Genomic DNA, 17,026 nt, shown 5'->3' on the forward strand with positions numbered 1-17,026 from the left:
CGGGCTCTGCGCTGACAGCTCGGAGCCTGGGGCCTGCTTCGGATTCTGTGCCTCCCTCTCCCTCTGCCCCTCCCCTGCTCACGCTCCGTCTCTCGCTCAAAAATAAACATAAAAAAAAAGAAGATTAGATTTTTGCTCAGAATCATACTCTCCAGTTCCATCCATGTCATTGCAAACAGCAACGTCCTTCTGTGCTCCTGGCTGCGTAACATTCCACCGTGTACACATACGTCTTCTCTGTCCATTCGTGGGTCAGCGGACACCTGGGTTACTTCCACATTTTGGCTACTGTAAGTATTGCTGCAATAAACGTAGGGGTACATATATCTTTTGGAATTAGTTTTTGTTTCCCTAGGTCTCTTAAGCTTTTCATATGCCCATGTTTTTCTCTCTCCGAGTATCTTAGCTTCAGTCTGAACATTTTCTTATGATCTGTCTTCCAGTTTACGAATTCTTTTTAGCTGTCACTAATTTGTCGTCACAGTCATCACTGACCCGTCAGTATCAGTTATTCAATTCTGAAATGTCCCTTGGTTCTTTTTTCAAGCTTCCAGTTCTCGGCTGAAATTCTCACCTTTGTGCTATTTCCCTGAATATATTTAGTATTAGTTATTTTAAAGTCAATTTCTGATAATTCAGCCAACCGGATGGACTCCCAGTGGATCTGTTCTATTACTGCTCCTCTTGTCTCCTCATATGCCTGGTTACTTCGACCTAATGCCAGACATTGTATGTGGACAACTGTATGGAAAGTCTGAGACCCACAATGATGCTCTAGTTTTCCAGGGAAGATTTATGTTTGCTTCTGGCAAGCAGCTAGGAAACTAACAATCTGAAGTCAACTTCATCCAACAGTGAACGAAGTGATTACAGGCTGGGTTTCAGTTCCCATAAAGGCCAGCCTCACTCTGAGTCAAACCTCTTCCCACAGGACAGGGCTTCTGGGTCCCACATCACAGCCTGGGGATTACCAAGAAAGCTCTCCCCTCATTAGCAGGCCCTAACTTTGGATTTTTGTTCTGCTGGTCCCAGGGGTCTGCCAAAAGCTCTGCTCAGTCCTCTTTCAAAACCAAGACATGACTCAGAGGTCTGAAGCTGGGCTCACTCCTCTGGTTCTCACTTCTTTCTGATCTTGGACCCAGAATTCTTCTTTGTCATGCAGGCTCTCCAAACACAGTTTCTTCTTAACATTCTGTCCAATTGTTTTAGTTCTCACAGAGAAGCTCTATGTTACCTCATCTACCAATACCCAAACTTGAAATTATTTTTAAAATATGGCCTTATATTATAAAATGTATAAAATATGAAGACCTTATACTAAGTGAAATAGGCCAGACATAAATCGACAAATACTGTCTCATTCCACTTATCTGAAATACCTGTAATAATCAAACTCATTAAAAAAAAAAAGAGGAAAAAAAAAAGATAGAATGAAGGTTGCCAGGGACTAAGGAAGAGGAACACAGGGACTTCCTATTTAACGGGTTTGGAGTTTCAGTGTGGGAGGATGAAACGGTTCTGGAGATGAACAGGGGTGATGCTCAATACTGTGAAGGCACTTAATGCCACTGAATCATACACTTAAAACTGGGTAACATGGGAAATTTTACGTTGTGTGCACTTTACCATAATTTAAAAGAGGATGGCCTTTTGTCATGTGATGTTTATAAGCATCGAGGTGGGGGGCCACACACAAGCCATCCATAAAGGTGTAAGTCTCACCGCAAGGTGGGTCTGTATCCCTACTTGGCAATCAGTCTGAAAAGGTCAGGCAAAAAAAAAAAAGACAGCCACATTCACTTTTTCAATTGTTCAGTAACAGAACGTTAAGAGAAGGGGGGGAGATTGTTACTTAAATCACATTATGTCATCACTGGTTCACTTTCTCCACTGTGACAAATTTAACACGTTCGTTCAATTGCTTCATTCATTTTTAACTTTCAAGGGTAGGCAGTGCCATACATCACCTAGAGAAACTGTATTTTTTATTCATTTATTTTATTTTATCAAGTAGGCTCCACACCCAACATGGGCTTGAACTCATGGGCCCTGCAATCGAGAGCAGCGCCCTCCACTGACTAAGCCAGCCGGGCACTTCTCTACAAACTTCACAAGTAAGGGAAAGCCCGCGTGTTCATTTAACACTCAGTGTTTGCGGGGTGTCCACTAGGGGCGCCCTCACGTCTGGACCTGACAATAATCCGCGGGTCATTCTCTAGATTAACGGTGACGTTCCATCCTACACGTGCTCACCCACTCCCCGCCGGACCCTAACGAGCACACTGTGCACTGAACGCCTAACTCTTCCTGGTCTCCTTGGCTCAACACCTGATCTCATCTGCGAAGTTGTCCACGACCCTCTTCCCTGTCTTCTCAGCAAACATCCTTCTTGTATACCTCTCTGTGCTGCGAATGGCACGTACCAGGCTGAAACCACTCACCGCGTGTCTTCCCCCCATTCCCTACTGCCGCCCTCCTGCAAACCCAAGCACGGTGCCCAGAACACAGGAAGCACCAAGTGGGAAGCAAAAAAAAAAAGGGGGGGGGGGAAGAGTAGGTGATTTTTTAAACGGCTCTTACTACAGAAAGTTTAGACACTGTTTAATAAATTATAGTCTGTTTCAGCTTCACTGATAACCATTAAAAAATATAACAAGGTACTCTGGAAAACCAATTATTTATTAGATTTATTCTTAGGTAATCATTTTTGTTACTCCAAGCAATATCTTTATAAAATCATACAGCTGACCCTCGAACGACAAAGGTTTAAAACACATGGGTCTACTTACCCACAAACATTTTTCCAAAATAGTCTTGTTTACAGTCCTGTAAGTGTATGTTCTCTTCCTCATGATTTTAACAACATTTTCTTTGCTCCAGCTTACTTTAAGAACAAAATGAATAATACATATAAACTACAAAATATATGTTCATTGACTATGTTATTGGTAAGACTTCCAATCTAGGGGTGCCCGGGCGGTTCAGTCGGTGAAGCGTCCAACTTTGGCTCAGGTCATGATCTCACAGTTTGTGAGTTCGAGCCCCACGTCAGGCCCTGTGCTGACAGCTCAGAGCCCGGAGCCTGCTTCCAATTCTGTGTCTCCCTCTCTCTCGGCCCCTCCCCTGCTCATGCTCTCTCTCAAAAATAAACATTAAAAAAAAAAAAAAAAAAAAAAAAAAAAAAAGACTTCCAGTAGACAGTAGGCTATTAACAGTTAAGCTCTGGGGGAGTCAAAAGTTATACATGGATTTCCAACTGCACGGGAGGCGATGCCCCTAACCCCCAGCTCGTTCAAGGGTCAGCTGTCATTTTCAAGTTGTTTGTTGCTAGTTAAACTGGTCTTACATCCAGCAACCATGATGAGCAATCTTACTAGTTCTCATATTTTATCTGCAGCTGCTCTTGGCATTTTTTATGTACTTCAGTGAATAAGGTCAACTCTGTTTCCAATCTGTATAGCTTGTGTTCCATCATATTCATGTCACTAGGTTACCTCCGCCTCTGCAATGCTAAATGAAAATGACGAAAGCTGAAATCCTCAACTAATTCCCGAGTTTAATGGAAATTCCCCCCCAATATTATACTATCCTGTAAGATGTGTGGTGTAGGTTTATACAATGCATCCTTATCAGCTTAAGAAAATTCATTTTTATGCCAAATATGCTGAGATGCTTATGTACGGATTTTATCAAATGCTTTTTCTGAATCTCTCATTTCTTGCATGTTTCTCCTGGTAAAGGACATTAAAAAATTAGCTAATGTTAAACTAGCCTTACATTACTGAGATGGAGACAAACCTTATTTGGTTAAGAGGTGGTATTTTTTTCATATACATTGCTGCCTTTGGTCCATTGATATCTTATTGAGGACTTTTGTATCTATGCCAGTGTTCATAACTGAGGCTGGCATATAATTTTCCTCTCTCAAATTGTTCTGTGTCAGATACCAAAATTGTACTAACCTCATAAAATACTACTCTTTAGAAGAGTTTGTATAAAACAGGTAACAACTTAAAGGTTTTTAAATTTTGTTTATAAATACTTTAGATTCCCTCCCTCCTTGGTTTTTAGATTTTGGGGGGAGACTATTAACTACTGACTGTGGGTCTGTCTTTCCATTATTCTGCCAGTCTTGGTCAATTGTATTTTTCTACAAAATGACCCATTTCTTGGCATAAAGCTGTTTATGATAGTTTATCTCTTTACTGTAACTATAATGACATCTCTTTTCCAATCCTAATATTTTTTGTAACTTTTCATTTTTTATTTGATTCTGCCAATTTTTCCATTCAATGAAACAGCTTTTGGGTTAATGATTTCTATTTACGTTTTTTATTTAGTTAATTTCTCCTTATATTTTTACTATTTCCTTCTGTTTTCTTTGGGTCAAGCTCGCCATTAAGATTTGTCCATCTGAGGGCAGCTTAGATGTGCCAGAGGTTTCTACATATCACATCCTGTCACTCAAGTCTAAGTCTTTTATTTTCCAAACATTTTTTACTCTTCATAATGATGTGATTTTCACGTCATGAATTTAGAAGTGTTTTTAAGTTTCCAAACATTTTGGGACACCTGGGTGGCTCAGTCACTTGAGCATTGACTCTTGATTTCGGCTCAGGTCACGATCTCGAGCCCTGTGCTGACAGTGCAGAGCCTGCTTGGGATTCTCTCTCTCCCTCTCCCTCTCCCCTCCCCTGCTCGCTCTCTATCTCTATCTCTCAAAATAAACAAACTTTAAAAAAGAAAGAAGAAAGAAAAATCCACACTCCTTTGCGTCCTATGCTGATGGTGTGTGGCCCAGTGTGGAGCCCCACCCCGTGTAGACGGAGGTCTCAAAGCCCAACCTCCTGCAGGCCCACAGCGGCTGCACACCGACGACAGACCTGAGTCCGTAGCTATTCACAGTTCTTAACTGCCATCCTGAAACACAAGGCTGCCGCAGCACCTGTCGGCACACTACACCAGGGTTCCTGGCAGAAACCCGGGGACCGGCCTTTCCTTAGTTAAGGACTCAGCCGGAAATTTCCTATTTTCCTGCATGGGTTTGACACTGGTCGAGTCCACCGTCTTACCAGAACCAAAAGTATTTCATAAATCTGTCCGTTATACAAGTTCTTGCTGCAGTTCGCATATACTTGGCGCTGGTGAGGCCCCACCCACGTTCCCTCTGTCTACCACTGCTCGCAGTCCGCTGAGACCCAAGACAGCACGTCATCAGGTAATGCAGTCACCTTTCTGAGAAATCCGGAGCAGGGAAATAGGAAAGGCTTAGCTTTCATCCCAGGTACGAATTACAAACGCCCAACTATTCCAGCAATCTTAAAACCTACAATGTTTCCATCATACGTGAATTTACAGTATTTGCTGAAATTACTAACATTTTCAACTCCCTCCTCTAGCCCCAACCTTTGGCAGGAAATGAATTCCTTAAACACACAACCTGCTATTTAAGTGGTATTTCACATTTTTTTGGTCCTAAATTTACCTTAGATTCCCAAACTTAGCTAGCTGGAAAGCCAGAAGATCTAACGAATGTTCATAATTTAAAGTCATATTTGTATTTTTGTACAGTTAGCTCTAAATCCTCACCCATCCAAGGTGGACAGGGCGGGAAGGCAACCCCATCCCAGTTTTCCCACACGGAAGAGGCTGACTGTAGTTGCCAAGAGCTCCTTCAGGGTGCCGACTACTTTACAGTCCTTCTGTAATTCTACACAACTTTCACTAGAAGGTAAGAGACCCTTACCTGATGGTCCTGAATCTTCCTTCCCACCACTCTGAACGTGTTGTTGCCTGTATGGTGATATATGTGAACTCTGCTGAACCCCGTTGAGCCACCAGCTGGCACCCACTTCTTGTTGGCATCATCATAAACCATCACAGCAGCTCTTGCCTGACAAATACTCTGTTCACTGTAAAAAATAAAACATGCAAACTTAAGACATTTAAAATATGCTAAGTTTCCCATTCAGCTCTACAAACCAGAGTGAGCCCACAATTAGTGCCTCACTGGCTGCTAGAACAACGGGGAACATGACAGAGGCTTCCTGCCTCAATGGGTAGAGTCTAAGGGGGCAAAAGAGACCAAAAACTGAAGTGTAGTGTGGGACCAGCGGGAAGTCAGGATCCACGAAGAGCACATAGATAAGAAACACAAGAAATGTTTTCTAATCTAATACACTGAGTATCTAATACATTCGTCAAACTGAACACAACCACAGATATAAATTAACCGTCATCGTTCAACTGCACGTATGTTTATAATACTGGTGACCTGTGATTACCCACTCTTTACTGGAAAGGTGATTCTTACCATCGGGCTTGCTGCAAGGCCAACGTAACAAACTCTGACCACTTCCCTCCGGTCCGTGAGATATGGAGTGGCCACTAACAATCAACTGATGGCAATGTGACTTAAGTCCTTGACTCCACGTGGGCAAGACAACATCCCATGTTCATTTAAACATGCGAAGGTAAAATGAGATCCTTTCTAAAGATCCCTCAAGATTTTAGATTCTAACCCTCATAGGTAAACATTAAAGAAGAAAAGACTAATTTCCAGGAAGGATCTTTACATCTCAGTTTCATTCCCATTATTTGTTACCAAATAAGACTGAGATACACAAAATGTAGAGATGATCTTAATTTCATATTATGTACTAGGTTCATCTTTTAAATATTCTATAATACTACTGGGGAAAAAAGGGCTGCTTTGAATTTTATTACTTCATACCATATCTTATTTTTTAAAAATCCAGTACCAAGAGTGGGTAACAGAAGAAAACAGGTATGTTATGTTAGGCCACACCAATTAAAACGACTCAATCTCCACGTCCAAGACTTAGCTGATGCTTAAAGCGGAGACCAGTGGAGGTGCTCCCAGTGGCTCAGCCAACCTTACCCTTAACAAAAGTACTGCCCGTTCTACCAATTTTAGCCTCAAAGATTTTAAACAGTTATCAGTGTGGGTTCTTGGCCAATATCCTCAAAAACAAGTCACTCTCAGACCCTCCCCTCTTACTCACACCTCTGCCCCGTCCCTCAATAGCCTGTGTTTTACTCTTATCAAGTGACATGATGACAGAAGATCAGGGGAGACCCACTGGGGTGACAGCACTGAGCGATACGGTTGCTTCAGAACAGCGAGGTCATCACTATTTCTACCTTTCCATCAGAGAAACTTTACAAAAACGAACTCATAACAATACGTGTGCAGCACAAACACTGAAATAAAGCGGTACTGTCTAAACTTTCATGCTGCACTGAAATTTCTTGGTAAACTAGTTCTGGGAATAAAAACCAGTTAATTACAAAAAGTGTGAGTTATTTCTAAATGCCTAATTAAAGAGCACCTGTCAGCTCAAAAGTTGAAATCTCTTCATGGCTCACAGCAGAAATACTTGCCAAGTGACAGCATTTACAGGGCCCTGCACAAAGATTATGTGAAACAAGCTTAGGCAAAGTGCCCCTTACAGCATACAATCCAAGACACAAATCTACCATTAATCGTAAATAACAAATCTGTAAATTAATACACAACACTATTTTCCCGTTCTCAAAAATTAGTATTTCGGGACATATGTTTCCTAAGGTTCAAAATACACTATCTCCTCCAGAAGTCCCAGCGGGATCATATAAGCCAAAGCAATAAACCCCCATTTGTTGTATATCAAATCATTCCATGCCTAAAAAAAGTGTTCGTTTGTTTTTGAGTTTATTTATTTATTTTGAGATACACAGTGAGCAGGGGAGGGGCAGAGAAGGAGAGAGAGAATCCCAAGCCAGGCTCTGCGCTGACAGCAAGGATCAAACTCACAAACCGTGGATCATGACCTGAGCCAGAATTAAGAGTTGGACCCTCATTCGACTAAATCACCCAGACACTCCCCCCATCCCAATTTTTTTAATATACGTAGGAAATCTAAAAGCAAGAGATGCCCCCACTTTTACCTCCATTTTCCTTCCCCACTGCTCTAGAATGGGTTTCTGGAGACATTCCAAATACTGAAGCACACAGTTGACCAAATAGCTTTGACTAATCCTTGATTAATCAAGACACATACAAACTACTTAGCAATCAAATGTCTGATCACCTCCATTTCCCTGGGAAAGCTACAACCACAGAAACAAAGCCAGATGGACACAGCCAGGTAGCCAAGGACAAAAATGCAAAAATTAGTTGACTAGTTTCCTAATGAAGATGAAAGGAAATCTTCAAAATGAGATGTCAAAAATATAAATCCAGCTCTAAACGAAGCCAAGAAGCACCAAGAGAAGCCAAGATTAAAGAGAAGAAAAAGAAGCAGGTAACAGGAACACGGCCATGTGGCAAAGCTGTAAGGGACAGGTTATGCCCAAATAACCCTGTCGTTCTGGAAGCCACCGGGCACTCAGGGAAGCCACGGCAAGGCCCGGACAAGAAGGGATGGCGCTGGCCGCTGGAATTCTTAGTGACAAACGCAAACCAAATCTTTCCAGTTCCATTCCACAGCATTGGAGGGTCTGTCCTCACTGGACAGACGTCTCTGCCATTATAAACATCCCTTGGTCTGTGCCCCAGTTCCAGGTAAGGGGCTCCTAAAAGCCCTGGGATCTCCTGGGCGAAAGACATGTCTCTGGCCTGCTAATAGTGGCTCCATGCTTCAAGATGGAGGTTGGCTGCCAGAAATACCCAGCCTGCTTAGAGGGTTGAAATTTTCAGTTCCACCCCAGCCCCCACTTCCGGGGAAGGTAGAAGGGCCAGAGACTGACTTCACTCACCAGTGGGCAATCATGTCATCACTCACGCCTACATAATGAAGCCTCTACAAACACACCCAGACAAGCTTTACCCCGCGGTGCTGGGAGGGTGGCAAGCCGGCAGAGGGCACGGGAGCCCTGTGCCTGCCCCAGAGTGTGCACTATGCAGTTTTTCCACCTGACCGCTCCTAAATTAGATCCTTTATTTAAAACAAAACAAAGAACAGTAATAGTAAGCCGAGCAGTTTTCTGACTTCTAAGAATTATTCTAGAAATTACTGAACTTGAAGGGACGTGGTGGGAACAGCAGAATCTGTGGTCAGCTAGGCGTTAAATGTGCAGGCAGCCCAAGGAGCCCACTGGCTGCCGGTCCCTGAAGTGGGGCCAGTCCCGGGGGACCGAGCCCTTAACGACGGCACCTGCGCTAACTCCAGAGGGTGTCAGAAGTGAACTGAACAGGGACACCCAGTTGGTGCTGGAAAATGGAACTGGCGGTTGGTTGATGCAAGAAGAAAACCACACAGACACCAGCTCCGATTAAAGGTGAGCATAAAACAGGCCAGTGGTACCCAGTTTTGGATTTCACGAACCCACAGACTTCAAAAATAGACCGGATGGATCTACAATCGGCTGGCAAAATTTTGGTCTACTTTCCAGGGAGGAGATGGGGGGTGGGGGCAGGGAGGAAACATCACAGCAACTTATTAAAATGAGAATATTCTGGAACTTAAACATCTCAAAATAAAAATCATGCAATGTAATAATGTAAATGTAAAATAACTAGCTTTCTATACAATTCTCTAGAACACAGTCTGTTTTTTCCCCATTTCTCCCCGGTCCAGTGAAATACTTAAAAGGGCCTACTTTCAAGTAGGACTGGCCTCAGTCACGAAAGAACTGCCTATACGTGGGTGTATATATGAGCAACGGAGAATTGACAGAAACAGAAAAATCAGATTTTTCTGATAGATGTCTAGCTTTCTCTAGGATTTTAGCTGAGAAAACGAGTAAACTTCCAAATTGCTGAAATTATATACATATGTGTGGTTTTTCAGGGAAAAGTGAAAGATTTAAGTACCAAAGCTACCGAAGAGTCAAAAAAAAAAAAAAAAAAAAATTAAGAAGATAAAGATCTAAACAAAAGCAAGGCAAAAGAGACAAAAATTTTATGGCCCTTCTAATACCATTCTATCCGTGTTATACTAAGCCTCTAAAATAAACACCTAGTCGAAGTCAACATTCTGAGTCAGTAAAGGAACTGCACATAAGATTAATATTAATTAATATTTTACTAAGCTACAGTTTTGTGAAGATCAAGCACTAAATTAGTTATAAATAAAAATTTCAGGGGCGCCTGGGTGGCTCAGTCGGTTAAGCGGCCGACTTCGGCTCAGGTCACGATCTCGCGGTCCGTGAGTTCGAGCCCCGCGTCGGGCTCTGTGCTGACAGCTCAGAGCCTGGAGCCTGTTTCAGATTCTGTGTCTCCCTCTCTCTGCCCCTCCCCTGTTCATGCTCGGTCTCTCTCTGTCTCAAAAATAAAAAATAAACGTTAAAAAAAAATTTAAAAAAAATAAAAATAAAAATAAATAAAAAATAAAAAATAAAAACCATGGTATAAAAACCATGACACTACATTACAATTTTGTGGCTTCACCAGGTAATTCATTTCTGAATACAGCCGAATTTCTGGGACGAAACTACATGATGGTAGAGAAGGCATGCCAAATTCTATTCTCATAGGTCCCAGGGTTTAAACAGCAGACTAAGGACTGCTGGGTTACTCTCCTACACACCACTTACTGAGGTTGCAATAAAGCCCAATTTTTGAAAACAGCAACTTCTCAAAGACACCACTCGTTAGTCATTAACTTGTCAATAAAGCATGACTATGACAGTGCCTCGCACACAGTAGGCGCTCTTTGAGTGCCTAATCAGTGCAGTTTCACCCAACAAAATCCTACTCCTCAAGGCCTGAATCAAGTATCATCCCTTCTGAGAAGTGTTTCTGGGGTCCCAATGAGCTGCCGTAGCATTCGGTGATCTTTCAACGAGGACGACTCTCTGAGATGTTTGAGCCACAAGAGGGGGCCGGGATTTTACTTGAGGCCTTTAAGCAGAACATGACTTCCGTTTTTAAAAGCGGACCAGAGCTACTGTGTCAAGAAAGAGTTCAGGAAGGTGACAGGAACTCAAGACACTCAGGCTGGCATGAAGACCAGTGCGGGCCATGCGCGTGGGGAGGCGCGGGGAGGGCAGCACGCGAACCCAGGCCGGAAGCGCACCAGACGAGTCTGCTGCTAGGAGATGGCAGGAGGTGGGGGACAAGCAGAGGCAGGAAGAGATAATGGACAATACCCAGCATTTTACAGATAAGGAGTATGGGGCGCAACGCCATGTGCATATCACTATTGAAAGTCATGGTCTCAATTCACTTATTTATTTTTACACACATATAAACGTGCCTTCCGCACCCCTGAAATCCCCAATATGCGACACAGAGCCTAACCCGTGGTTAGGCTATACTATACAACCTCTACTATACAACCAACCTCTTAGAGAAAGAGAATTAGCACCTGGTCTGTTGTGATACTGAGTCATTCCATGAACTAAGACGACAGTAATTCAGAAGATAAAATATTAAAACAGAAATTACACCAAAAGTTGCAAATTTTTAAGACAGGATTTCCCATCTTCTGCTCTGATGTCAATCTTTTTGCTCAAGCCTGCAATTCTATAACATGTCAAGCATTAAAGAGGCTGAAAGCAAAACAATGTTAGATTTCAATTCAATTCCACAAACACCGTTCACGCCTATATTGCACAGCTCCTCGGGCACAGAGTAAAACGGAACTAGGCCATCTCAGTTATAAAAGATGATGCACTCCGGCTGGAAGAACACCTGTGTGATGTTAAGCACCAGCAGAATCACGAGAGTGCTTTTTCTCTTGGCTCCCCACTCCAGGATCCAGCAGCCCTGCAAACGCATGGGTCATTCCAGAACCCTCCCTACCCTCATCCGCCCAGGCACTCAACTCGGCACCAAGGCCTGCCAATTCTACTTCCTAATGAACTTCTAAATTCTTTAGCTCCCTTTGCTCACAGTGCTCAGAAGCTCTGGGCCCTCCCCAGTTTCTCAGCAGTCTCCTAACTGGTATTTCTGACTGCATCTTACTCCCTCCTCCAACGCTTCTGCAGGGGCATTTTGCTAAGTGAAGCCTGATCGTGTCACTCTTCAGGTTAAGACATTCCAAAGACTCATTTCAGGACAGACTCTGGCTTCCTAACGTGGCAGACAAGGCCCACGGTGATTTGACCTCTGTGTTCCTCAACATCCTTTCTTTGTTTCAAATATGTATTGATGGCACCTGGGTGGCTCAGTCGGTTAAGCATCCGACTCTTGATTTCAGCTCAGGTCATGATCTCAAGGTCTGTGAGTTTGAGCCCCACATCTGGCTGTGCTGACAGTGCAGAGCCTGCTTCAGATCCTGTCTCCCTCTTTCTCTGCCCCTCTCCCACTCACATACACACACACACACACACACACACACACACACACACTCTCTCTCTCTCTCTTAAAAATAAACATTTTAAAAAATAAAAATTAAAAAATATGTAAAGTAAAATTAAAAATGTTTAGGGGCGCCTGGGTGGCGCAGTCGGTTGAGCGTCCGACTTCAGCCAGGTCACGATCTCACGGTCCGTGAGTTCGAGCCCCGCATCAGGCTCTGGGCTGATGGCTCAGAGCCTGGAGCCTGTTTCGGATTCTGTGTCTCCCTCTCTCTCTGCCCCACCCCCGTTCATGCTCTGTCTCTCTCTGTCCCAAAAATAAAAATAAAACGTTGAAGAAAAAAAAAAAAAAAAAATGTTTAAACACACATAGGTATTAGGCATGTAAAATGTGCCAGGCACCACTCCACCACCCTAGTGCTGGGGACACACCTATGTTCACAACAGTCCACCCCCAACAGCACAGTGACCATGATGCCATCCTTGTCCATATATCCACACCCTGCACCTGCCTGTCCCGTTACCTACCTGCACGTTGACTCTTCCCAAATGCCTTCTGCCTAGTACTCAGCTGGTCCCCCAATTTTAGGCACAACTGTCACATCCTCTTGAAAGTTTTTCCTGCCCCCCCACCCCCACAAAAGGAGTTCACCCATTCTGTTCTCACAACCCACTATGTGCACCACCTCTCCACCAACATCATACTAAACCCCTGAAGGGCAAGCATTGTATCTTTTCACCTCTCCTAGTTAAGATCTGTTAAAAACAGTGACTTGAAAAGTAGTGGCAGACAGTAATTGAAAAACGTAAAAAAAAAAAAATGTAAGTTTGGGTAAGAGCCCCGAAGTATGCGAGGGAAAGCCCCCTTTTTTTACTTTCAATACCCATATGGACAACCTACCAAGCCCTCTGCTTTCTGGCTGTAAAACCTATCATCAGCACTCAAAAGCCAGAGCCGGGAGGCTCCCCACACCCCACTCTCTTCTCCCAGCAGTTGCCTTGTGTCCTGATCAGGAGTCAGCTGTGTTTGTGCCCAAATGTAGCCGTTCCGACTGTATTTGTCTCGCGATTGTGCAACTGATTAAGCTGCCACCGTGCGAGTACATAGAAATCCTACCAAATTAGGTTGAGCGTTGCGGAAAGTCTCTGTCAAGGTCTGAATCACTCCAACAGCTGTGAGGCACGTTATCAAGGGCGGAGGGCTCACCCGGGTCTGGCAGGGTTCACATTCAGAACACTTCACGTGCACCCCAGTTCTCTCCCACCTTCCAGAAACCAAAGCTGAAACGCACGATAGAACACGGGCGTGCCTTAGGAAAAAAAAAATAATGTAGAATTCTCACCACCAGACCAACATGAAAAGCTTAAGAGAAAAAGGGTACAGAATTAACACGTACGTTATAAGGTAGACTAAGACGTTTAAAGGCACGTATTATTTTTAAGGACGCCACACTTCAACTAGTTCGGTTACCCAACCATTACCATTACCACCAGGGCAGGTCACCCTGGGCTCGAGAGCTTAGGGCACAGTTAGGAAATGCTAAATAAGCTTTTCTCCTTCACGAAAAACTTGCTAAGATTCAGGGGGAGAGCTGCCTGCTAGTAACAGTCAGGTGCCACTGTCACAGCTGTGACACTGAGGGACACGTGAGAGATGTCAATGCCACTGACAGAGACAAAATAAAGGCAGCAATCCGTTTTCTGCAAGGCAAGAAAACCGTCTGGGAGGCAGCGGATCCAAGTACGTAGAAAAGCAAACCCTCTCGAGAAGACCACACAGTTGTACATCTTTCTAAGAAATGCCAAGGTTAAAAAAGCAAGTAAAAACACCAGTGTGTCACTACTAAACTCTTTGTCCCACAGCACGCGAGAAGCACACGTGCAATCTGGTGTAATAACTGACCCAGTCACCAAGGAAAACGACCAGTACATCTAAGGCAAGATAGCATGTGTTAGAAAATGTTTGAGCAAATCTGTTGGGTATTCCTGTAGGCTGAAAAAAAATCTCTTAAAATAGGGAGAAATCATTAGGTTGGGTAAAATGCAGAAGTACCTGAAAGGGGGCACTTACTTACACATGCGGTCATGCGTTTTCAGGAATAACGAGGATGGTCTTTATAGCCACCTTTATGTACTACCTGGCTTCCACCATGACCGCCTCCTACTTGAATTAAGTACAAAAAAGAGCTCGACTCCATCCACAGCGTCCCTGGAGAGGGAGGAGTGACAGAGCAAACGAAAAGGCACAATCGTGGTGTTCTCGAGAACACGAGAACGGGAGTTTGTGGGGAGAGAAGAAAAGGGGGTCATGCCGGGCAGGAAGCAGCAGGAGCAGTGAGGTGATGGGGACCTCTCAAGGGCCACCCAGACTGGGCACGGATGGAAGCAGATCTGGCCTCACCACCAAAGAGCACAGGGAAACTCAAGCCCGCCCCTCCTCCCCCACCCCCGCCTCTTCTGGGGCACCCAAGAAGACTAGGTAACAAAAGTAAAGCAAATGTTTTGTTTTCTTTTTTTATCGTGGGGCGGGGAGTAGAGAGAGAGAGAGAGAGAGAGAGAGAGAGAGAATCCCAAGCAGGCTCTCAAGCCCAACATGAGGCTCGATCCCACGACCCTGAGATTATGACTTGAGCAAAATCAAGAATCAGACACTTAACTGACCAAGCCACCCAGGTGTCCCAAGCAAATGTTACTTTTATAAAAATATTAAAACCAACTGCATCAGAAGACTGCACTCTACAACTATCCATGGACAAACTTATTTTCAGAGCCTATGTTTTAACATATGACTTAACTGCATGCACAAAAATCCTAACAGAATGAAGGAAAATATATTAACAGGTTACTCCCCATAGTACCTTGTACAGACAGACACACCCCCTCTAAAAGTCATAGTATGGGACGCCTGGGTGGCTCAGCCAGTTGAGTGTCCAACTTCAGCTCAGGCCCACTTGGGATCCTCTGTCCCCCTGGCTCTCTGCCCCTCCCCTGCTTGCACTCTGTCAAAAATAAATAAAACTTCTAAAAAAATAAAAATAAAAAATAATAAAAGTCATAGTCATAAGAATCCAAATCTCTTTACATTATCGAAGACCTAAAACCCAGAAACACTTCAGTGACACAGGTATTTAATTACTGAGCCAGTGTTGTGAAGAAAACGATGCTAACAAAAATACGAATATATGAATACAGCACTAGGTGCCACATGCTACTCTACATACTTTGCCTTTATTAATCCATTTATTTGCCAACCTTCTTTGGTAGGTATTTGTCAATATCCCCATTGTACAGACAGGAAACTGAGACAGAAAGGGCGTTCAGAGCTGCCAGTCTGCTTCAGAGTACGGGCTCATGGCCACTCTACCTGAATAACAGAGTCTTTCAATTCTATTAGTCGCACAAAACTACCTCTTCAAAGTTTTCTGCTGTTTCCACATTACATTTTATGTAATGTTTTATTTGAAGCTAGGGGAAGGGAATCCACATACAACTGACCCTTGAACACAGGGGCTTCAATTGTGTGGGGATTTTCTGATACATGACGATCCGTCCTATAAACATATTTTCCTTATGATTTCCCTAACATTTCCTTCTCTCTAGCCTACTTAGTGGTAAGAATAAAGCATATAACACATATATAACATATAAAATATGTACTAATCAACTGTTCATGTTATTTGTCAGGTTTCCCAGTAAACAGGAGGCTATAATAGTTGAGGGTTTTGGAGTCAGAAGTTGTACGCGGATTTTTGACTACACGAGGAGGGTCCGGTGCCCCTAACCCCTGTGCTGTTCAAGGTCAACTGTATATACAAGGGAATATTACTTAGTCTTAAAAAGGAATGAAATCTTGACACGCACTACAACATGGATGAACCTTGAAGACGTCATGCTGAGTGAAATAAGTGAGACCCAAAAGTACAAATACTGTGTGACTGACTCCATTTACGCAAGGCACCCGAAGTGGTCAAATTCACAGAAAGGAGAACAGTGGCTGCCAGGAGCTGAAGGGAGGGACGGATGAGGACTGATTATTCAATGCGCCAAAGTTCAGTTTGGGATGATAACCAAGTTCTGGAAACAGGTGGCAGTGACGGGTACATAATAATATGAATATACTTAAGGCCACTGAATACACACCTAAAAATTACAAAAATAGTAAATTTAGTTATATATATTTTACCACAATGAAAACTATATACATAATAGTTTTAAATATTTTTAAAATGTAAGAAAGTATTTCTGTCCAGCAAAGAATGAAACTATGTTCACCTCATTTGCATTTGGTTAAAGGTTGTATTAACACAAGTTTAAAAAACTTAATTTTACTAAAGAAAACGGATGACATCTTACAGAACTAATCTAACTTGTTATAATAAAAACTTTAAGGTTTGTTATGGTCCTTTGTTTGAGATACTCCACTGCTCTGACTTGTTTCTAAGACATCTCTTTGGGTTGTTACTGACAAGCCACTTCTTCCTTCTTCTAAACTTTGGCTGTAAAATCTCACTCCCATGTATTTCTGGCCCCCGCAAGGACTAGAAAGAGGGTTCCCAATGATCCCTGCCCTCCTGGTACTCACACCATCGTGTAATCTTCTCCCACCGCACGTGGGCAGGACCCAGAGACCTGCTTCCATTCTACGGCAGAAGTTATGGAATATCATTCCCAAGATCAATTTACAAAGACAGTGGCTTCCGCCTGAGGAAAAGGCCCACATGACAAGGCCACCTGGCAGGAAGGAACTGACCCCCGCCTCAGTCCGACAGCCCACCAGCAA

General features: G+C 43.4%; 1 protein-coding gene across 1 annotated transcript in view; it reads right to left on the reverse strand.

Annotated features, from left to right (window-relative positions):
- The window catches only part of ENAH (ENAH actin regulator), a 134,171-nt gene that overhangs the window by 60,289 nt on the left and 56,856 nt on the right, over positions 1–17,026 (reverse strand). The window contains 1 exon segment of the mRNA XM_042924516.1: positions 5,747–5,912. Coding sequence (XP_042780450.1) covers positions 5,747–5,912 — 166 coding nt within the window.

This window comes from Panthera leo, chromosome F3, assembly GCF_018350215.1.
Source record: "Panthera leo isolate Ple1 chromosome F3, P.leo_Ple1_pat1.1, whole genome shotgun sequence".
NCBI classification, from domain to species: Eukaryota; Metazoa; Chordata; class Mammalia; order Carnivora; family Felidae; genus Panthera; species Panthera leo.